The sequence below is a fragment of the Euprymna scolopes genome, chromosome 33, assembly GCF_053919585.1.
Source record: "Euprymna scolopes isolate OS-2025 chromosome 33, ASM5391958v1, whole genome shotgun sequence".
Lineage (NCBI taxonomy): Eukaryota > Metazoa > Mollusca > Cephalopoda > Sepiida > Sepiolidae > Euprymna > Euprymna scolopes.
In genome coordinates this window covers 81,332,410-81,355,851 of record NC_136514.1, presented here as the reverse complement: position 1 = coordinate 81,355,851, position 23,442 = coordinate 81,332,410, and the positions used below count along the sequence as shown (strand labels likewise).

General features: G+C 36.7%; 1 protein-coding gene across 2 annotated transcripts in view; it reads left to right on the top strand.

The window, feature by feature from the left end:
- Positions 1 to 23,442, top strand: part of LOC145258327 (unconventional myosin-XV-like) — a 597,738-nt gene that overhangs the window by 370,886 nt on the left and 203,410 nt on the right. For both annotated transcript variants that reach the window (XM_080116477.1, XM_080116478.1), the window contains exons 21-23: positions 12,467 to 12,551; positions 13,410 to 13,499; positions 23,395 to 23,442. The exon at positions 23,395 to 23,442 is cut by the window's right edge and continues 34 nt beyond it. In XM_080116477.1, coding sequence (XP_079972603.1) covers positions 12,467 to 12,551; positions 13,410 to 13,499; positions 23,395 to 23,442 — 223 coding nt within the window. The remainder of the gene's footprint in view (positions 1 to 12,466; positions 12,552 to 13,409; positions 13,500 to 23,394) is intronic.

Sequence of the window (23,442 nt, the reverse complement as noted above, 5' to 3'; positions counted from 1 at the left end):
TGAGCTCAAATTAAAGTCAAATGTTTGACCCATGTTCAAGTAACCAACATCTAAAATCTAAAGTGTTCAGACCCAAAATTGGCGGAGGAGTTTCGTAGAGTCTGCAAAGGTTGATTCTGACAACTTTGACCTCTTGGAAGCAAAATTTTCGCCCCAAAACTGATTAAAAAAAACTTGCTGCATGTTTGATTACCCTTTATGTAAAATTTCAAATGTTTAGACCCAAAATTGGCTTAATAGTTTACTAGAGACCGCAAAGGTCAATTCTTTTGTAAGTTTGACCCCTTGGAAGCAAAATTTTCAGCAAAAAGAAATACGATTAAAAAGCTTGCCTATGTCTGAGTACACTTTATGTAAAATTTCAGATGTTTAGACCAAAAATTGGCTGAGTAATTTGGTAGAGACTGCAGAGGTCAATTATTTTTAACTTTGACCCCAACTGACAACTTAACATTTATTGTTTTGGGTTCGAATCAAATTATAAAGTTAGATCCATGTCTAAGTAACCTATATCTAACATTTCGAGTGTTTAGACCAAAAATTGGTGGAGGAGTTTAGTAGAGTTTTCAAAGGTCAAATCGTTGAACTTTGACCCCTTACCAACCAAATTTCTGGCCGAAAATGGATTAAAAAGATTTTTCCAAAATCTCAATAACCCCTATGTCAAATCTCAAGTCTGTAGACCGAAAATTGACAGAGTTATTTGCTAGGGAAATGTACAGACAGACATTTTCACTTTTATAGATATATAGATATAGATTTCATTAAAGTTCTGTGGCAAAAGCTGTGAAAATGAGGGCTTACCGTTCAAACGACCTAGGTGTGCGTGTGTGCTTTGTCATCGCTGTGGAGCTAGGATAAGAAAAGAATTCCAAGATGGCGCCGACGGCGTTTTGTAATGGTATGATCTCGGAAACTCTCGCAAAATCTCGTACATATATGCAAATCAGTTGGTCTTCGACAACTATAAATTACGGTCGTTTTGGAAGGCAAGGCGAGAGGAAAGAACGGCCGGTTGGTAATTATGTACACTGGATCGTGTTGGTGGTGTGTCACCGTGTCTGTATGTACTGATCGAACCGCGTTCCTGTCCCTTGCACTTTGGACTTTGAATTGGTTTACATTGGACTTGCACATTGGACTTTGAATTGGTTTACATTGGCCTTGCACATTGGACTTTGAATTGGTTTACATTGGACTTGCACATTGGACTTTGAATTGGTTTACATTGGACTTGGACTTTGAATTGGTTTACATTGGACTTGCACTTTGGACTTTGAATTTGTTTAGATTGGACTTCAACTTCAAGTTCTTTACCTCAAAAACTGAGTTAGTAAAACGCTGAGAACACGATTTTCTTCTCCACAATTCACCATTAAAATATGTTATTGCATAGATTTCTTGTTGGAATTTGGTCGGACCAGATTCCAGAACAAGCTACTTGCTTTCCTGGCTGTGCTGAGATACAGAAGTTTAAATGTAACATTTGATTTCTATGAGAAACATATTCGAATATTAAATAATAAAGTTCTATTTTAACTCCCAAACATTGAGTTAGTAAAAAATTTGAGAACTTTATTTTCTTCTCCCCAGTTGACCATTTAAATATGTTATAGTATAAATTTCTTGTGATCTCTCGGTCTTACTGGATTCCAGGACAAGAATTCATCTAGTCTAATGGAGTATCCAGTTTCATGCTATTACTTGAGGTAATGTCACTTGGAGACAGTGCACCATTCCTGGAATTTACCCCTGGTTGAGTATCTCTGGTCTATATAGTTTGCTCTTTGAATCTTCCTTATCTATACCTATATCTCAAGAATCTATGGCGTAGTGGATAAAGTACTTGGTAAAATTCAGTTGTAAGTTACAATATTCTAGAAGTTAAAGGTTCAATACTCAGTGTGTGTGATACTCAAAATACAATTACGAATTACTGAGAACTTCTATTGGTCATGGCTGACGGAACAAGAACATACTACCCCCATGGATTAAATAAAAGGGCTCCTTTTGAAATTCCGTGCAGATTTCTGAATTTGACAGAAAGATTTCTGAGTTTGACAGAAAGATTTCTGAGTTTGACAGAAAGATTTCTGAGTTTGACAGAAAGATTTCTGAGTTTGACAGAAAGATTTCTGAGTTTGACAGAAAGATTTCTGAGTTTGACAGAAAGATTTCTGAGTTTGACAGAAAGATTCCTAAGTTTGCCAGAAAGATTCCCGAGTTCAACACAGTACATCTGAAGGTCGGAGGTTGATCTCTATATGAGAAACATAAGTATTCGAATATCCCATTAAAGTTATCCTTTACATTTAAAAAACTGAATCAGTAAAAAAGCTGAGAACACGATTTTCTTCTCCGCAATTCACCATTTAAATATGTTATCGTCTAAATTTCTTGTCGGATTTTGGTCGTACCGGATTCCAGGACAAGCTATCTGCTTCCCTGGCTGTGCTGAGATGCAGAAGTTTAAATGTAACGTAAACCAACATCTTGTTAATCTTTCCCATGCATGGTCCCAAATAGTAGCCCTTTACGTCCAAGTGCCGATATGCCTTGTTAGGGGTGAACATGAGTTAAAAAGGGAGGGGGTTGAAACTGTTGAAAGTTTGGTCAAGTAAGGTCAATTTTCTACTCTCCCTATATGCATGTATACGAAGTGCCTTCAATAAGTTTCCAAACTTTTGTACAAGCATTTTAAATTGTCGCAGACTCTTGAAAATTCAGTATGTTATTGCTATACATCTTATAAGATGACTGACCAATTTATATGATTTCAAGTTCAAATGAACAGCTACAGCAGGAATTGAAATACACCTTACTATAGTCTGATTATTACAACTGGTGAATTTCAGAAATGCAATCTGGACGTGAAGACACATTAGAAGAACGATATACAATAAAATTGTTTTAAACTTGGCAAAAAGTGCAAAAAAACGTATGGAATGCTTCAGACTGCTTTTGGACCATCCTGGCGCTAACACTTGATCTCTATTTGAGACACCTATTCGAATATTCCATTAAAGTTCTCGTTTACCTTTCAAACATTGAATTAGTGAAATAGTTCAGAACGTAATCTTTGAATATATTATAGCATAGATTTCTTGTCGGATTCCAGGACAAGAATTCATCTAATCTGGTGGAGTATCCAGCTTCATTACTTGAAGTAACATAACTTAGAGAAGGTGCACCATTCCTCATAAAAGCCAGTGGTTGGTTAGCCATACCGAGGAGATCTTATTTGGGCTGCGAATACTTATGGGATTTTTTAATATTTAGTACGGGTTTATTTGTAAGAAAAAAAGTTTGCTCATGCCCGGTTGACTGACAAATCCTGCACACACAGAGACCATAAACATTCGAGGATAGTGTCTAGTAGACATTCAAGCTCCCCCCATAGGCATTTAAATGTGTGCGTATATTAGCCAGTGGTTGCTTAGCTATATTGAGGTCTTTTTTTTTTTTTTTTTTTTACTCATGTTCACCCCTCACAAAGCATGTCGCCACTTGGACGTAAGGGGCTACTATTTGGGGGCCATGTCTAGGAAAGATTAACAAGATATTTTGTTGTTACATTTAAACTTCTGCATATCAGTACAGCCAGGGAAGCAGGCAGTAGGAAGGGAATTCCAAAGTCTAGCTGTTCGAGGGAAGAAATTATTAGAATAGAAAGCTTTCTGGCATTCAGGGACACCAACAGTGAAGGGGTGAAATCTTATTGCTAAGCGGGTTTATCGGGATGTGTACGTCGAGGGGGTACAAGTGAAACAAGTTCATCAGAACACATTCCATTAAAATATTTGTGAAACAGGCACAGTGATGCAACATTGTAGTGATGGGACAGGGGCTGGAGCTTAGTTGATAAAGTGGGGCCGATTAGATTGACAACTCTTTTTTGGACTTTATCTAAGAGGGAGAGACTAGTGGTAGATGCACCAACCCAGATGTGGCAACAATACTCCATGCATGGGTGAATGGTGGCCTTGTAGAGGTACAGGTTATTATCAGGTGTGAGTAGTCTTCTAGCTCGATAGAGGGAAACCACCTTCTTTGCAGCAGCCTTTGCAATGTCCTCTATGTATTTGTACCAGTTCATATTGCCCACAAATGTTAGGCCGAGGAGTTTGAATGTGGAATTCTCAGGTAGGGTGCTATTTGTCATGGATATAGGGGGTTGAAGAGGCGTCTTGTAATTGTTAAAGGAGAGCAGATTAGTTTTACTAGCATTAAATGTTACCATCCATTATCGGCCCAATTCCACTATAGTCTGGAGGTCATTTTCTAACGATTCTGCCATTGTCTTAGATTTATGTACATCTGTTCTTCCCTCATGCATATTATAGAGAATTGTATCATCAGGCGAATAGTGGCTTTGTAGAAGTACAGGATACTCTCAGGTGTGAGTAGTCTTCTAGCTCGATAGAGGGAACCCACCTTCTTTGCAGCGGCCTTTGCAATGTCCTCTATTGATCTTATTTTGGGCTGCGAATAATATGTGATTTTTTTTAAATATTTAGTCAGTGTTTACTTGTAGAGGGAAGTATCCTTATGGTAGATTGACCTGTACAGAGAGACCCTAAACACTCTAGGATAATGTCTAGTAGGAATTCAAGTTTCTAAGGGGTTGGGTTCACATGGGTTGAGAAATTTTGATTACCACAAGAAAAAAAAAATGATATTCGTTTTCGGTTCAAAGACCATACTTTTTAATTTTTATTACTTAAAAAAATATATGGAATGTGATTTTTTTTTTTTTTTTTTTTTTTTTTTTGTAGTCTGGCTCATTGATTCTTTTCAATTAGATTAAAATCGTGTTGGGGTTGGGTGAGAAGAGGGGTGAACGATGCATAGGAGATTTATCAACCAGTAAAGACGACACTCCCTGAAAGATAAACTCATTTCCCTTTTCTAAGAAAAGTGAAATAGGTTACAACGGAACAGTACTGTACGTGGAGCTGCTAAAATCTAAGATAATATATATATACTAGCGGTGAGGGGGCGGCTTTGCCCAGTCGCAAAATTCGCTTAAATATGATATTTTAATTTGTCTAGATTTCGTATATATTATTATAGAGTCGTGATTTCAAAAGTTAAAAAAAAAAAAATTTGGGTGCCACCAGCTAGAATCGAAACTCGAAAACAAAACTGCAGTATTCAAAGCTGGTGACATTACCACTGTACCAAGGTGACATGCTGATTAAAAATAAACTAAGATGAATGTACAAAATGTATAACGATTTTTTCAATTTTGAGCCCTTAAAAACTATTTTAACCGGCTAAAGACCCATAAAAGAACGGCCCGTAAAAAATTCAATCAATTTAGGGCCCTGGTACCACTCTATGATTTTTAGGTACGGAGAGATAGAGTTTGAAAATATGGAGACAGACAAACAGACATAGTGAGTTTTATAAATTAGGTTTGATTGATCATCTGGGTTTCTGAAAATAAAGTTCTTTAAAGTCAAACTCCAACAACAAACGTTGTGAAAATCACACTCCAAATGAGGAAAGTGCTCTGATTAATCACGAAAACGTTTTAGTTTTATTTCTATCGCTGTTTTCTAAATATATATCGGTTATATTTTGCTCTGATTCTATGTAGTTTATAATAATGGATTTTTTTTTTTTACTTCATGTCTTATGGAGTGATATTTTGATATCTGTATCTTTATATCTTTGGTGAATTACTGGCCTTTGTGCCAAGGCTATGCTTGCTCGGTTATCGCAGTTAATTACTATGGGGCCTTTAGTCAATTCTGGTTTTAAAGCAGTCTTTATCACTCCTCTCTACAGATAGAACCTTCCAATTTTTTGTAATCATTTCTTTTGAATGTTGCTAGGTTGGTCTCCTTGCTGCTTCAATTGCTTGGAGACCTGGGTAGAAAGTACCAGCCAAAAATCCATTCTTGACAAACAGCCCGACAGGTGATGGGACATTTACATGGCCCACTACATGTCAGACTGAGATACGCCGCCTGTGTATTACCTGGAAGATTCATCCTCTCAGGTCTTGCCACTCAGCTTTCGGGTGGGACAAGTTTTTCGCTTGCTTCTTGAGGCGCCCCAACCAGGGAATGCCGATGTGGATGCTCAGGCAATTTTTGCTAGACCAGAGTGCCCCTCCTTTAGAGGCGCTGGCTGGACATTCCCATTTTCCGACTTTGTGTCACACTTTGCTGAAGTGGCCTGTCAGCAAGTTAATATCTACTAACTTTGTAGATGTGTGGTTTGTAGTTTTAGAGTTTTAGCTATATATATGCAGAAACAGCTCTCCCTTTTATAATAGATTTATTCAATTTTATGCAAGTTTGTTATTGAGTAGACACGTAGTATCCAAAGTTTTAGTAAAAAGAAAGAGTTTTACTTTTTATTATTTGGTCTATTTTAATCTTAGCGTCACGGATAAAGGCATTAAAAGTCAGTTGGTTCTAAGTGACATTATTCTAATGGTTTAATTTTTTCATCCAAGTGATAATAGTTGTTTTATTAACATCACTGTACTATACTTTTTCTCTCTTCGGTCGATGGAGGAGAGGTCCTTCTAGACTGAGACAATTTTTATTTTGCGTTCCTATCTAGAGTGCCCCTTTTTTGGGAGCTGGATTTTCTACACATTAAAAACCGATCTTGTGTCTAATTTTGCCCTCACGGGGAAGCAAGTAAATAGGAACATCGCTGTATTATATTTGGTAAGTGATTGTTTGGGGTGATAGGGAGGGGGTGTAACAATATCTTCTGTTATACTCTAGTATACTTTGTATGGGACAAATGGTCTCATTAACATCAGCTTCTGGGTTTGACCTTTACTCCTGATCTGAAATGGAATATGTACATCAAGTCTGTTGTCAAGGTCGCTGGGGAAAATGGTGAGATCCTTCCACTGCTCCAGAAGGTATCTCACTACTGATGCAATTCTCTATCTATATGAAAGCAAGGTACGCCCAAGGATGGAGTACTGCTGCCACATTTGGGCAGGAGTTGCTAAAAACAGCCTATCCTGCCTTGACAGAGTACAAAATAGACTTTGTGGCTTAGTGGGGGGATGCCCTTTTCTCTTCTCTGCAACTTCTCTCCCGCAGAAGATACGCTGTGAGCCTGTCTTTGTTTTATCATTATTTCCATGGCAAGTGCTCGTCCGAGCTCCAATCTCTGGTTTCTCCTCAACAATGTTTTACAAACACCCGTCTAGCTGAAACCACTTTCAATAATTTTCCCCACTCTTTATCTGTGCCTAAATCAAAACGTAGATTCCATGAACAAAGCTTCTTTCTTAGAAGTGCACGCCTGTGGAACTCTCTTCTGTTTGCCTGTTTCCCACCTGACTACAACTTGGATGTCTTCAAGTCCAACATAAACAAATTCTTGCTGAACCGCCCCCTTAAGTAAGACACTTTATCAAATCTCCAATACTAATGATTACTACGATACTATCCCATGGATTACTGTACATGCAATAACTCTTATCCCCGAGTGGCTTCCGGGTCTTGATAAGTGGTGACCACCATGTAAAAAAAAACAAATATTTTGTAAGTAAGGGAGAGGGGCGCAGAAAATTTTGTTTAACTTGGAGTTGTTCGGGAGCAATAAATGCCAAGTACTGAATTACATTTAAATCTCTTCGGACTACATTTCTGAATTTTTGAGATGAGGATTGGTTATTCATATTATTGGGATTCTTTGGACTACTGTTCTCAACTTGAGTGTCATTTTCACAACGTTTCAGTCAATGTAAAAGTGAAATAGCAACAGTCAAGAGATAGCATGCTAAAATAATCAGGGAACTCATTGAAACGCAAAAGATAGGTACTCGTAATTTCTGGAAAATCTATAATAGTGTAGTGAATAAAGGGCAATCAGTAATTTCTCCACTGAACAACAACCAAAGAAGGCGGAACTGCTTGCCCGGCGATTCGCCTCCAATTCCATCTTAGAGTGAACACACAACTCCCTCCCAAATTTCCCTATGCAAACTGAAGCCGCATTAGATGATGTAAAAATCGCTCCTTCTCATGTCTGCACTATCATAAAAAACTTGGACATCTCAAAGGTGTGTGGACCTGATCTCATCCCTGTTATAGTAATTAAGAAATATTCAGCCAAGCTAGCCTCCATACTTTCCAAGCTCTTCAAGAAATGTCTTGCTGAATCTTTCTTCCCTAATAGTTGGACGATGACATCTGTGGTACCAGTGTACAAGAGTTCTGGTGAAAGAACAGACCCTCTCAATTAATGCCCCATTAGTCTCTTCCCCCCTCTTCACTAAAATCTTTGAGACCTTAATTAATCAAGCAATAGTTCACCACCTCGCAAAAGCAAATCTTCTCTCTGACAAACATTATGGACTCAGGCAATGTCATTCTACTGCAGATATTTTAACAGTCATCTCTGAACGCATTTACCATGCACTGGATAAGGTGGGCGAATCCAGGGCTGTAGCCCTTGATATATCCAAGGCCTTTGACAAAGTCTGGCATAAAAGGCTGCTAATGAAAATTAAATCATACATCCAAGCAGCATAACATTAATAGGTAGTACCTCAGAGGTCGATCCTTGGGCCATTATTATTCCTGATATTCATAAACGACCTCCCGATGATATTGTGTCCGAGATGGGTATATTTGCTAATGATACAATTCTCTATAATATGCATGAGGGAAGAACAGATGTATATAAATCTAAGACAATGGCAGAATCGTTAGAAAATGACCTCCAGACTATAGTAGAATGGGGTCGCAAATGGATGGTAACATTTAATGCTAGTAAAACTAAGCTGCTCTCCTTTAAGAATTACAAGACGCCTCTCCAACCCCCTATATCCATGACAAATAGCACCCTCCCTGAGAATTCCACATTCAAACTGCTCGGCCTAACATTTGTGGGCAATATGAACTGGTACAAATACATAGAGGACATTGCAAAGGCTGCCACAAAGAAGGTGGGTTCCGTCTATCGAGCTAGAAGACTACTCACGTCTAAGAGTATCCTGTACCTCTACAAGGCCACCATTCGCCCATGCATGGAGTATTGTTGCCACATCTGGGTTGGTGCATCTACCACTAGTCTCTCCCTCTTAGATAAAGTCCAAAATAGTTGTCAATCTAATCGGTCCCACTTTATCAACTAAGCTCCAGCCCCTGTCCCATCGCCGCAATGTTGCATCACTGTGCCTGTTTCACAAATATTTTAATGGAATGTGTTCTGATGAACTTGTTTCACTTGTGCCCCCTCGACGTACATATCCCTGAAAAACCCGTTTAGCAATAAGATCTCACCCTTCACTGTCCCTGAACGCCAGAAAGCTTTCTATTCTAATAGTTTCTACCCTCGAACAGTTAGACTTTGGAATTCCCTTCCTACTCCCTGCTTCCCTGGCTGTACTGATATGCAGAAGTTTAAATGTAACATAAACAAATATTCTGTTAATCTTTCCTAGACATGGCCCCAAATAGTAGCCCCTTACGCCCAAGTGGCGATATGCTTTGTAAGGGGTGAACATGAGTAAAAAAAAAAAATGTAACCTCCAACCATTCTTCAGGTGAATCTTGTCGAATTCAGGAATTTTTCTGTCGAACTCAGAAATTTAGACGGAATTTCGAACAGTAACCTTTTATTTACTTCATGCAAAAAAAAAAAAGAAAAAAAAAATTCACAGCCATCATAAAGTGACAGAAAAACAAGAAAGTAAAAAAAAAAAAACATTTTTATTGTTTAGGATTTTATGTTTTATATAAAAAAAAGTTTTATATGTTCGTATCACAAAATATTTTTTTTTTTAAATCAAACGTTTTCTAAAATAGAAAATTATGAAGTTAATTTGTATTACGTTTCATAGACATGAATAGAGAAATAGTTATTTTTAAATTATAAGGTACTTCAATCTTGTAATCTCGACTATATAATTTTTTTTTCTTTTTTTTTTTTTTTTACTCCCTAGGGGTAAATTTACCTCTGGTTAAGAATCTTTGTTCTAGAATATCAGAGGGAGGTTAACAAGTGCTACATATTGCTCACAAGTGACTTTATGTGTCATTTTATTATAGACGTAGTTAATAAAATCAACAAATTTCTATAGAATCAATATTTGATTCTGGTTCCTATCACAAAAAAAAAAAAAAAAAAAAAATCCAACCGTTACTAAATAGAAAACCATGAAATTAATTTATATTGCGTTTCTTAAGCATGACACAATCTGCAAATAAAGTTATTTTTAAATTATCAAGTACTTCAATTATTTACCGCCGACTATATATATATATATATACTAGCAGAAGTACCCGTCGTTGACTGGGTTCAAAAACAGCCTACAGAAAATGGACTGCGATTGATGAAAGTATGATAGGTTATGAAAAGGAGTGGGTTGTAAAGAGATAGGTTTTGATACTCAAAAAGTTTACCGTAAGCAAAATATGATGAAAGTAAAGATAATTTTCGCGAAAATATATTTTTTTTATATCAACTTTGTTTCTATTTGTAGCCAAGAGTGACCAACAAAATAATGTTTTCTTACAAAGAGAAAATGTTATATCTATAATAATATAAATATACAAGAAATAAATGTTATCATAGTCAATAAAAGTCACTTTTATGGTAGAAAAGTTCATTGGTTTGTATTTTTAAGTAGTTTGTAAAAAAAAAAATTTTTTTTTTAATTCACGAACCGGTTTAAAAAAAAATCAAAATGGCCGCGACTTTGAAATGGAGATCCCCGTTTTCAATTTGAAGGAGGGGCACCTGAGCATTATGTGTTAACAATTTAAGAGAGTTCTGTCAACGTAAGGAATATTTATAAATATATTTTAATGTTTTCCGTTATTTTGTGCTTAAGGAATATTCGATTATGGCATGTATAGTTTATATAAAAATTCAATGTAAGTAGTTATCGCCTCAAATTTCGTTTTAATTTCGGTTCGCTGAAATTATTTCAAGTAAAGAGCATTAAAAACTATTTCAAAACAAACAAAAACATGAACTGAACTTTTATTGACTATGGTAAAATTTATTTCTTGTATATTTATTTTTTCGGGTAGTCATTTGTTAAACACTCTTACTAAATAATATCGACGAAATATCGAAAAACAAAGAAAGAAAAACAGTTTTGAAAAATAATGAAGCTTTACTTACTTTAGTAAAATAATCCGAAACAGCAAAATGGGATATTAAAAAAGTAAACTCATAATTACTTTAGTTTTTTTTTAAGCAAAGAATTGATATAAATATGAATAAGAAGAAAATGGCGCCCTTTTCAAGCAGAACAGCTTCGTTTCAGTTTTATAATATTGAACAGTGTAGTATTGCGCCGTCGGGTTCAGGGTTGTACTATTGTAATGTAAAGAATACGCAGAAAGGGTTGTAATCAACTGAATTCCTACTAGTACACTGACAAAAAAGCTTAAACAGATACATAAATAAAAATAAAAAGGTTATATAAATATTTTTAAAAATACACATAATCACGTGAGCAGGATTTTTTCCTTCTTTTGACACGATAACAAGTAACGTTCTTATTTTTTATTATTTATCTATTTTCGAAAGAGTGCCACGTGCTAGTGGAGAAGGAAAAAAACAGTTATGCGAAATTTGTGTCGAGAATTGTCTAAAGTTCCGAATTTTGGGGGCTTTCACTTTAATAAGAACGTGAATTTATGAGATGACTTTATTCGACACGATATGATTCAACTCAAAAAAATAAATAAAAGCTAATTAAATTTAAGGTGTTATTGTGGACCCTCACACCTTTTAAAAAACCTTGTTAAACTTTGTGACATATTTATGGAGGTCAGGCACGAACGAACACCCAATAATTTTATTATACCATATTTCTTCAAACTGAAACACAATTATCAAAGTATACTTACGCAAATAGATATGAAAAGTCTTTGTTAAAGTTTGTGCCATATTTCCATGGAGTACAGGCGCGAGTGCAGACCCCACAATTTTATCATACCATCCCTATTTAAGTTGAACCATACTTACCAAAGTATTTTTATGTACATCTATATCAAAAACCCTTGTGAACGTTTTTTTTTTTTTTTTTTTTTCATTTTTTTATTTCCATACTTTGTGGGCCAGGCGCGAACGCAGACCCCACAATTTTTATGAACCACCGTTCTGCCAGATCAAACATACCCATTCATGATCCTCGATACATCTTCTATCATTATATGTAATCAGTTTTTTAAAGTAGTCAACCATATAGGAGCCTATTCGTGACCAGACACACACACACACACACACACACACACACACACACACGTTCAGCTTTATACATATTATAAATATTACCTCCTAAGGGTAAATTTACCCCTGGTTGAGAAAACAAGCTACATCGGCAGAATCGTTGTGAGAATAACATCCAAGATGAGAAAATTCTGATTAATTCAAATATGATCCTCATCTAAAAAAATATGGCTGCTGATTGATGTTCATCCCTGGTTAATGCTTTCTTTTTATTGCTTTTTTTCCATAGATCCAAATTCAGGAAAGTCAGACATGGAATTGTTCAGGCTCAAGCTCTCTATCGTTCGTACAAGCAACGAAAGGTTTACCAACAAGTAAGACAAATATTTTTTGCTCTTTCTATTTCTTTCTCTCTTATTTTTCCTTTCTTTCTCATTTTTTTTCTCTCCCCCTATCTTTTTTCTACTATTTCTTTCTTTTCTCTCTCTTTCTCTCTCGTTCCTTTTTTCTCTTTCCTTTTTTCTGTCCTCTTTCTCTTTTTCTCTCCCTCACTCTGTTTCTTTCCCTGTCTCTCCCTATCTTTTTCTATCTCTCCTTCTCTTTCTGTCTGTCTGTCTGTCTCTCTCTCTCTCTTTGTCCCTCCCTTCTCTTTCTGTCTCTCTTTCTCTTTCTCTGTTTACCCCCTTCTCTCCCTATCCTTCTCTCCCTTTCCTTCTCTCGCTCTCCTTCCCTCCCTCTCTTTCTCCCCTCCTCTTTCTTTTTGTCTCTCTCCCTTTCCCTCTTTGTCGCTCTTTCTCTCCTTCTTCCTCTTTCTGTCTCTTCCCCCCTCTCTCTTTTCTTTTTCCCTCTCTCTCTCCATCTCTGTTTCTGCATTTCCCTCCCTCTCTCTATCTCCCCTTCTCTCCCTCTATCCTTCTCTTTATATCTCTCCCTCTCTCACTTTGTGTCTCACTCTCTCTCTCTCTCTCTCTCTCTCTCTCTCTCTCTCTCTCTCTCTGCCACTCCCTCTGTTTATTTTTGTCTCTTTCAACGGCTATGGATTAAATAATACTACTACTGTTGGATTTTTCTTCCTTTCTCTTTTTGCCTTTTCTCTCTCTCTCTCTCTCCCTCTCTCTCTCTCTCTCTCTCTGTTTCCCTCTATTTTAAATTCTTACACTCTCTTCTTGTAACATCCCCTTCGTTCCTTCATCTGGAAACCAACGAACCCTTTTCCTTTTCTCTAATTTCAGAGTCTAGTAAAAAGACGAGAAGAACAAGAGAAACTAAAACTCGAACTCCTCAAGAAACAAGCAAAAGAAAAAATGGAAAAAGAACAGCAGGTGAGTTTTTTGTTTGTTCTTTTTTTGTTGTTGTTGTTTCATGCCTTTCTCTTATTTGCTATATAAAACTAATTTTTACCCTTCAGCAAGGTCTGAATATTCATCTGTTTTTTTTTTTCCGAATGTTATGTCCATTGCTCTCTGAGAAAATAAACCTAGTTTGTCTTTTTACTCCATAAATAAACTATAGTTTTTTTTTTTTTTGTTTTTGTTTTTTTGCTTTCTATGTATTTCTCCTATTGTTATACAGTCGCCTATATAACACTGTGTAACGAAACAGTACGGTCTTATTGTAACAGTTTCGCCGAACGAGAGAAGCAACAGCAGCCGCATTTAAAACACGTATGCAAATTGGTAAGTGTGCACAAGCTGACGTCACAGGAAGGATAGAAAAGGAAAAGAAAAAAATATACACCACATAGTCATAAAGAGAAGCCAAGTTCATGCTGAGAAAGATGGACATGTGAAACGAGAGTGAGAAAACGCTGGTTAAGGCCGGCGTGAGGTGGCGGGAAGAGAGACTTTTAAAAAGCATGTCATATGGCAGAGCGTTGTTAAGCACGTGTGCAAAAAAAAAGACTTTTGAAAGATAATGAAATGTGTTATTGTTGGATGAACCACGAATAAATGTATTTCATTTGCACTTAAAGAAATGATGAGTTAGATTTTTTATTTCTTTTTTTGTTTATCCCTTTTTTTTTCGGTATGAAACTAAACAGACTGAATTACGTTTTTTTTTTTCTTTTGAAAAAAAAATTTACTTTTTTGTGTGACTTAGTTTTGTTATTTTTTTGTGTCATATTCTTTTTAAAATTTTCTTTTTCAGTTGGTTGAATTATTTTTTTAAGTTTTTAGAACTTATTTCCGTTCAAACTCAATGGTTTTCGTTTTCCTTCGACCATGCGCGTTCTTGAATTCAATTCCACTGTTTTTTGTTTTGTTTTTTTCCTTTTGAGTTCTTAGAAAAAATCTTCTTTTTTTTTTTTTGTCTCCAAAATATTATACGCTCATCTTTCGTCGCCAAATGTGCCAATATTTCTTGAGATAATCATAAGACAGGACATTCACTTAGGGTGAATCCAAAGGTTTATTTACAAAGGGTACAATACGAGAGTCAGTCTGACTCGTTCGGTGTCTTCCGAACTCTCTAATCTCGGAGGAGTATATCTACAATGTCTATCTTATTGTCCGGAGGGGTGCTAGGTCATTCCATTATAACAGAAAGATAATAAAATACGTTGTTTTGGAAGAACCACGAATTAATGCATTTCATTTGCACTTAAAAAAATACCGAGTCGGATTTTTATTTCTCTCCTTTTCTTTTTTTTTTTTTTTTTTTTTTGTATGTTCCTTTGTGACGAAGTCTAAGACATATCAGTTTTGTAGTAAATATCAATTCCTTACTGTGCACTGAAGGATACCATAATACTTGATTTATTGCACTTTATCGTAACAAAGTTGTATACAAAATTTCGGCCAAATCAACTTAGTTTTCAAGAAAAAGTGGAACGGACAGACAGACAGACTAAGAGAAGTATAATACAGATTTTTGGATTTTGGGCCCCAAATAGTTATGTCCAAGTGGCGATATGCTTTGTAAGGGATGAATATGAGTAAAAAAAAAAAAAAAAAAATGTAACCTCTAACCTTCTTCAGGTGAATCTTGTCGAATTCAGGAATTTAGAGGAAATTTCGAACGGTAATCCTTCATGCAAAAAAAAAAAAAAAAAAAAAATCCTATCCATCATAAAGTGACAGAAAAACAAGGTCAAAAAACCTTTTTTATTGTTTAGAATTTTATGTTTTGTATAAAAATAGTATTATTCATTCGTATCACAAAAAAAAACAACAATTTTTAAATCAAACCTTTTCTAAAATAGAAAATTATGAAGTTAATTTGTATTACGTGCAGTATGATGATGTATGGAAGTGTCTAATGAGAGTTGAGGATATGTGTTGCATGGAGAGAAATATGATATGACTATAATGTGAGTATTTAAGGCCGGTTTAGATCTGATAATTTCAGGATCAAGATTAAATTTGAACAGTATAGGGAGATGTGTGCAGAACAGGAGACTTTGATGGCATGGTCACATTGATGATGTATGGAAGCGAAACCTGGCCAGTGAGGGTTGACGATGAGATGAGGATATGATGGATAATAGTGAAAAATGTCGCTTTTCAATTTTTTCGTTTATCTTTTTTCTTTTACTTTCTTTTTTTTTTTTTTTTTGCTTGAGTCACTACTTATCAAGGCCAGACGGCCACTCAAGGATAAGGGTTAATGAATGTAAGATGATAATGTGGTAATCGTACATTGGGTAGAATTTGATTATTTATGAGGACGGCTCAACAAGAACTTGTTTGCATTGGATTTGAAGGCTACCATGTTGTATTCAACCGGGAAGTAGGCCAGTGAAACAGTGTTCCACAGGTAGGCAGTTAGGGAGAGAAGCTTTGTCCATGGAATCTGAATTTAGATTTAGGTACAGATAAAGAGTGAAGAAAATTGTTGATAGTGGTTGTAGCTAGTCGATGGATTTTTGTGAAAGTTTGGCAAGGGGTGACCATAGGTTGGAGTTCAGTCGAGAATGTGCCATGAAAATAATGATAGAGCAGAGATAGGCTCGTGACGTCTCTATTGTGAGAAAGAGGTTACAGGGAAGAGGAAAGGACATCGTCTACTAGGTTTCGAAGCCGGTTTTGAACTCTATCAAGGCTGGATAGGGTGTGCCAAGCAACTCCTGCCCAGATGTGGCAATAATATTCCATTTTAGAGTGTACCTGGTTCTTATACAGATTTCTTTCTTTCTTCTTTCTTTTCTCACTTTTTCCTCTTTTTCTTTCGTCTCTTTCTTCTTTTGTCTTTTTTTCTTTCTTTTTTATCTCTTCCTTCTCTCCCGCTTTTTCTTTTTCGGTTGTCTTTTTCTTTCTTTCCTCTTTTTCTTTTTCATTCTTCTTTTTGTTCTCCCTTTTCTTCCTTTGGTTTTCTTTCCTTTCTTTTTCGTTTTCATTCTTCCTCTTTTTCTTATCTTTTTTTTTCCTCTGGTCTTTTTCTTTTTTTCTTGTTCATTCTCCTTTTCTTTTCTTTTTTTTCCTCTTTTTTCTTTTTTCCCCCTCTTTTCTTCTCTCTTTTCATCCTTTGGGTTTCTTTTTCTTTCTTTTCGCCCCTTTTCTTTTTCTTTCTTCTTTTTCTTCTCGCTTTTCTTCCTGTGGCTTTCTTTTTCTTTCTATCTTGGACACCACTATGCCGACTTACAAGATCAATCAATAATCCGGGCCTGTTTTCATTTCATGGTTTTTAACCTGCACAAGCTGACTCATCTCCTCCTACCCTCAATTCTCTCACTCTAACCCAATCTACACCTACTCCTCCTACCCCCACTCCCCTTACCCTCAATTCCTCATAATAAATATCGCGTGATTGTCTTCTTGATCGATCACTGAATCCTAAGATCAACACACACATCCCCCTCCCCAATATCTATTTCCCTTCACCTCTCCAATCATAACACCTTTCTGGCCTTTTTATGCCTGATCGATAAAAATTTACTCATCGATTTTTCAATGCAGCGTTTCATGACCACCTTGAGTCCTCCGAATACTTATTTTCTTCCTTGAGAGTAGTTAGATGCCAGATCGGTTTTCGAATATAAAGAACATCGCCTCCCATCAAAAAAAAGAAAAAAAAAAAACGAATTCTGGATGAGGAAAAAAAATGTTTAACCTCAGTCTAGAAAGATTTTTCCTTCACTGACCGCGGACAGAACAGATGAATTTTTGAGATGAGGATTGGTCATTTGTAATAATTAGAATCTACGGACTACTGCTCTCATCTTGAGTGTCATTTTCACAATGTTTCGGTGAATGTAACCTCCGACCTTCTTCAAGTGTATCTTGTCGAAATCGGGAATGTTTCTGTTGAACTTGGGAATTTGGGACAGAAAAGTATAAAAGCATTTTCCAAAATTATTAGATTCGGCAACCTGAAATGGGTTGATATGCCGTAAAACAAAGTAACCAAACCAAACACCATAAATAAATATTTCAAGATATAAAGAGTTTGAAGCATAAACCTTTTTCCAAAATTAAACCCCAAAAAGTTTGATGAGCATCAAAAAACAAACCACCAAAGAATTTTTTCAAGTAGTTTTTATTTTTAAACAAAGAAATCAAAATTTACGATTTGTAGCGATTTTCAAAATATAAAGAGTTTGAGGCGTAAAACTTTTTCCAAAATTACTGGATTCTGCATTAAATAACCTGATATGCCGTAAAATAAAACAATCAAACCAAACACCATAAATAAATATTTTAAGATATAAAGAGTTTGAAGCATAAATTTTTTTTCCAAAATTAATGGATTCAGCATTAAATGACCCAAAAAAGGTTGATGTGCAACAAAAACAAACCACCAAAGAATTTTCTCAAATAGTTTTTATTTTTAAACTAAGAAATCAAAATTTACGATTTGTAGCGATTTTCAAAATATAAAGAGTTTGGGGCGTAGAAACTTTTTCCAGAATTACTGGATTCAGCATTAAATAACCCGAAAAGGGTTGATATGCCGTAAAAGAAAACAACCAAAACAAAACAACCATGTTTTGTTTTGTTTGTATCGTAATTTAACCATAAGGAAAAAAGTTCCAAAGATAATCTCTGAAAAGGGGTTGATATGGTGCAAACTAAAACAACCGTGTTTTGTTTTTCTTTTCGTTTTTTTTTAATTGTATTTCTCTTTTCTATTTTCTCTACTCTTTGAAAATTGACTCTGCTTTCCATCCGTCTTTTCATTTATCTCGGTTGGTCTCCACATATGCAAATCAGTCTATAACTAAAACTTTGTATATTTTAATTAGTGATGCAGATCAGTGTATGATGATGATGATCGTCCATTACTTGCAAAGATGACCATGATCAAGCAAGTGTTCTGTGGGTTCTATCTATATAAGGGCCGTCCAAGGATGGAGTATTGCTGTCACATCTGGGCAGGAAGCTGCTAAGATCATCTTATCCTGCTTTGACAGAGTTTAGAATAGACTTGATAGCCTAGTGGAAGATGCCCTTTTCTCTTCCCTGCAACCTCTTTCTCACAGAAGAGACGTTGCAAGCCTGTCTCTGTTTTATCATTATTTTCATGGCAAGTGCTCGTCTGAGCTCCAGTCTATGGTCCCCCCCTCGCCAAACATTCAGAAGAAACACCCGTCTGGCTGAAACCACTATTAATAATTTCCCCACTCTTTATCTGTGCCTAAACCTAAATGTATTCCATGAACAAAGCTTCTTTCTTAGAACTGCACACCTGTGGAACTCTCTTCCGTTTACCTGCTTTCCAGCTAACTACAATATGGCCGTCTTTAAGTCCAATGTAAACAAGTTCTTGATAAGCCGTTCCCCTTAATATAATTTACACTTCTAACGATTATTATGATATTGTCCTTTTGACCACTATACACTCTTTAACCCTTATCCTCGAGTGGCTTCTATCTTTTCTAATGTCACGTTGACTCTTGCGTTCTTCATTAGATGTGGATTCAGCAATTGTAGCCCCTTGGTGAGTTGCAGCACGCCAGGAACATCTGTCTTGGGTTAGCTTTTTCCATGAGTTAGAATACAAACTGAACTGTTTGAGGAAGACCTTCAGATTGTCCTTGAGCCGTTTCTGTTGACCTCCTTTGGATCTTTTTCCTTTGGATAGTTCACCATAAATAAGCTGTTTTGGGAGCTATGAATAAGGCATGTGACATATATGATCTGCCCAACGAATCTGCCACTGCTGTATGTACCGACGAAAGGTTTGGCCGGGTTAGAACGTTTGTGTCTGCTATCTTATCTCACCACTTGATTTTCAACAATCTACAAAGGCAGGTCATGTGGAAATGGATTAGTGTATATAACTATTAAAAAAAAAAGCCTTTTTTCTTTTTAACTTTGGTAGATGAGCGCGACATTTTCTTTTCGGCTAGTAAGTGTTTGAACAGTGGAAACTATTTCTTGAGGAGGCGGAGTAGTATCGTATGGGTTAAACCTTTACACTGCTATTTTTTAGCTAGTCTGAGAAATTGTCTTCAGATAGATGGACTGTTGCATAACCTCCTTCCAGTTGGGTGACTGGACAGTATAGGATCAGGTGATTTATGTCCTGGGGGAGGGCTTCCTTGCACTTTGGGCAGATTGGGGAGTCTATTTTTCTGCATCTGTGTTTGAGGTATTTTGTTGGATAGGTAAGTCCCTGGTTTCCTCCTTGACGTTTTGAATCTATTTTTGAGGGGTTTTTTTTGTTTTTTACACGGGAATCACTACTTATCAAGACCCACAGGCCACTCGAGAAGAAGGGTTAAAGTGTACAATGGTCAAAAGGACAATATTACAGTAATCGTTAGAAGTGTAAATTAGATTAATTAAGGGGAACGGCTCATCAAGAACTTTTTTTACATTGGACTTGAAGACGGCCATATTGTAGTCAGCTGGAAAGCAGGTAAACGGCAGAGAGTTACCTCTTCTTTCCTTATGTGGAGTGGTGCACCTGAGTTTGCTATCGGTAGCCATTGTGTTGAAGTTGACTTCAGACATTCTGAGGTAATAGGCATGGTTTCTCAGAGTTTTTAGATCTTGTGTGTTGACTCTGAGACCATGCAGAGGCACAGTATTCTGCAGCAGAGTGCAACTGCTGTTGTTCTGAGGACTATTTGGAGGAATTAATAGAGGAGGTTATACAATCTTCATCAGAAAATGAAGAGGCTGGGAGTGGAAGTTTTCGGTATTTTGTACAAACCAAAATAAAAGATGAGAAAATAGAGGCAAAAGCAGAAAGATGCGGATGTTCTTCTTGGATCCATTCAAGAACAAAATGGAAATATGGAAGATGCAGAAGTGGTTAAAACCATCATTTGAAGCAAGGTGAGGATGATGTTGCTGATGCTAATTATGTAGAAGATGAAACACGGGGCATTGAAGATGTGGAGGCTGTAGATGATGAGGGCGTAGACATTAGAAAAATAGGGGGGGGGGTCATCCGAAAAGTAATACCACCTATTTTTTATTCTGCTCAAATGGATCAGAGGGAATTGCAAATTGCATTGTTATGATGACTACACATACGTCCTTAATCTGAAAGTTTCATCTCCCTGCTGCAGATATTGATGGCATTAGACTCTAAGAAAGCAACCAGTCATGTCAAAAGTAGTGATGCTTCATTGAATTCCTCACAAAAGTGCATTGCGAATGGTGGTGAATAAGTAGATAAATGGATTCTGGATCACAAAAGATCGCTCGTTATAATAGTGCCGGTCTCGTCTTCATAGCTCTTCAACTTTTTTAGTTAAAAATAATAGGAAGCTATTCTTTTGAAACAACACTCGTATCTAACAAGAGAATGAGAATGGTTATTGAAAGTTCTGAGCAAGAATTGGTAATCTATAGAAGATAATATTGAAAATTCTGACGACGTGGTTAAAAACAATCAAGTGTTAACTATTCTACACTTCCAAGTAACCATTTCCGGGTTAAATTCAACACACTGATGTCAAAATTCACTACTCAAAAGCTCTCAGCTCCAAAACATGACGCATTGTTAACAAGACTTGCTACTACAACGACCAAATCAACACAACAACTGAAAACTCCGGCTTTTTATTTCAAACTGGAAACGTTTCATTTGCATATTAGGTGAAAATATTGCAAGCATATAAAGAAAAAAGGCAGCCATTTTATTTTATTTTTCATTCTTTTTGACTGCACAGAACCCTACAGGCTGCACAAAAGCAGGTTTGTACCAATTTTTAAGGCGCTTAATCACAGAAGAGGAACTTACCTTGCCTTTAGTAGTATTTAAGACCACAGTGTATTAAGACGGAAGAATTTATTTAGGAATTTGAAGATATTTCAAATGTAAAAGAACCTTATTCAAAACAATGACGGCAATAATGCTTATTTGAATAAGATTTTAAATGCAGCCGAAGAGGAGGAGGAGGTTGAAGCATTTGCTGAAGATTATGGCCCCAATTCTGAAAATGGCCAGTCGGAACAGCGTGATTGAAAAATCAACAGATTTGGAGTCCGAAGAAATGGTGTCCAGGTATCCGTATCAAATGTCAAGATTGTATTTGTCCAGTGGAGCTAGAAGCGTACACATGCGTAAAAATATAGATACCCGGGACCCACACGTTGTTAACTCAGTCGCAAAGGAAACAAGGAATAGGAAAGTGGAAAGAACTTCAACTTGCTGTTTCAGGTTTAAAGAAAAGACCTTTATTCCTTATTCTCCTGCTACATATGACTTCGTGTTATAGCTGTAACGTCACCCACGTGATCAAGCTCCTTCTCTTTGACCTCTGTCCTCTCGAACGTTTTGAACATGCTCTTGAACGTGCTCCTCTGTTTGTACCTACATTTTTTTATGGTCTTTTTCTTTTTTCCTACCATGACGTCATTTTGCTCGGTATCTGGCTACAATTGCGTTTCTATGGATACTACTACTACTCTTTTTTTTTTTTTTACATGGTGGTCACCACTTATCAAGGCCCAGAAGCCACTCGGTAATAGGGGTTATTGCATGTACAGTAATCCATGGGACAATATCGTAGTAATCGTTAGTATTGGAGATTTGATAAAGTGTCTTACTTAAGGGGGCGGTTCATCAGGAATTTGTTTATGTTGCACTTGAAAACATCCAAGTTGTAGTCAGGTGGGAAACAGACAAACGGAAGTGAGTTCCACAGGCGTGCACTTCTAAGAAAGAAGCTTTGTTCATGGAATCTGTGTTTTGATTTAGGCACAGATAAAGAGTAGGAAAAATTATTGAAAGTGGTTTCAGCTAGATGGGTGTTTATCATGAAAGATTGGCGGGTGGGGACCAGAGATTGGAGCTCGGACGAGCACTTGCCATGGAAATAACGATAAAAGACAGGCTTGCAACGTCTCTTCTGTGGGAGAGAGGTTGCAAGGAAGAGAAAAGGGCATCCCCCACTAAGCCACAAAGTCCATTTTGTACTCTGTCAAGGCAGGATAGGCTGTTTTTAGCAGCTCCTGCCCAGATGTGGCAGCAGTATTCCATCCTTGGGCGTACCTTGCTTTTATATAGATAGAGAATTGCATCAGTAGTGAGATATCTTCTGGAGCGGTGGAAGGATCTCACCATTTTCCCAGCAACCTTTGCAACAGACTTGATGTATGTGTTCCATTTTAGATCAGGAGTAAAGGTCAAACCCAGAAGCTTGTCAAAACATGGAGCCTCCCCAAGACGAGTACTAGTATAAGATGGTAGTAAAGAGAGTATCTATTTAGTTCTGCCATGTCTGTGTATATGACTTCCGTATAGTTTGTATAACATAACTAGTCCCGGAAATGGGTGACACTACCGTTGTAGATTAAATGTTGAAAGAAGATCGAGAAAGCTTGGAAACTGTGAAATGAAATATATATCAACAGAAAATACAGAACGTATATTGGTTGAGTGGGACTGCACTCAACTGGAAGGACAAAGTAAGGTTTCGACCCACTCCCACCGAGTCTCAGCTCCAGACTACTCGATAGCAGAAACTGGTTACCGGAAGTGACGTCAGAAATAGTCCATTGTTAGAATCTGTAAGGATACGACCCCAACAACTACAAGACAATTCTGTCTAGTCATCCGTCTAGTGTGCATGTGTTGTATTTGTCCGGTAGAGCTAGAAGTCTGCCTTTCTACTGTGAATATTGCCACTACTACAGCAGTAAGGGGGTGTCATATTTGTGTATGACATGCGGACGAGTTACGTAACATGACTAGACCCAGTACTTTTTAGACATAGCTCGTATTAATAACATTAATTATGCCTATTTCTTTTATTGTTGGAAAGAGTTTCTAAAACATCAGATAATATTTTTACCTAAAGTATTTTATTTTATCTTTAAGGAGAAAGCCATGAATGAAGCAGCTATGATCGCCAACTTGGATGTTCCT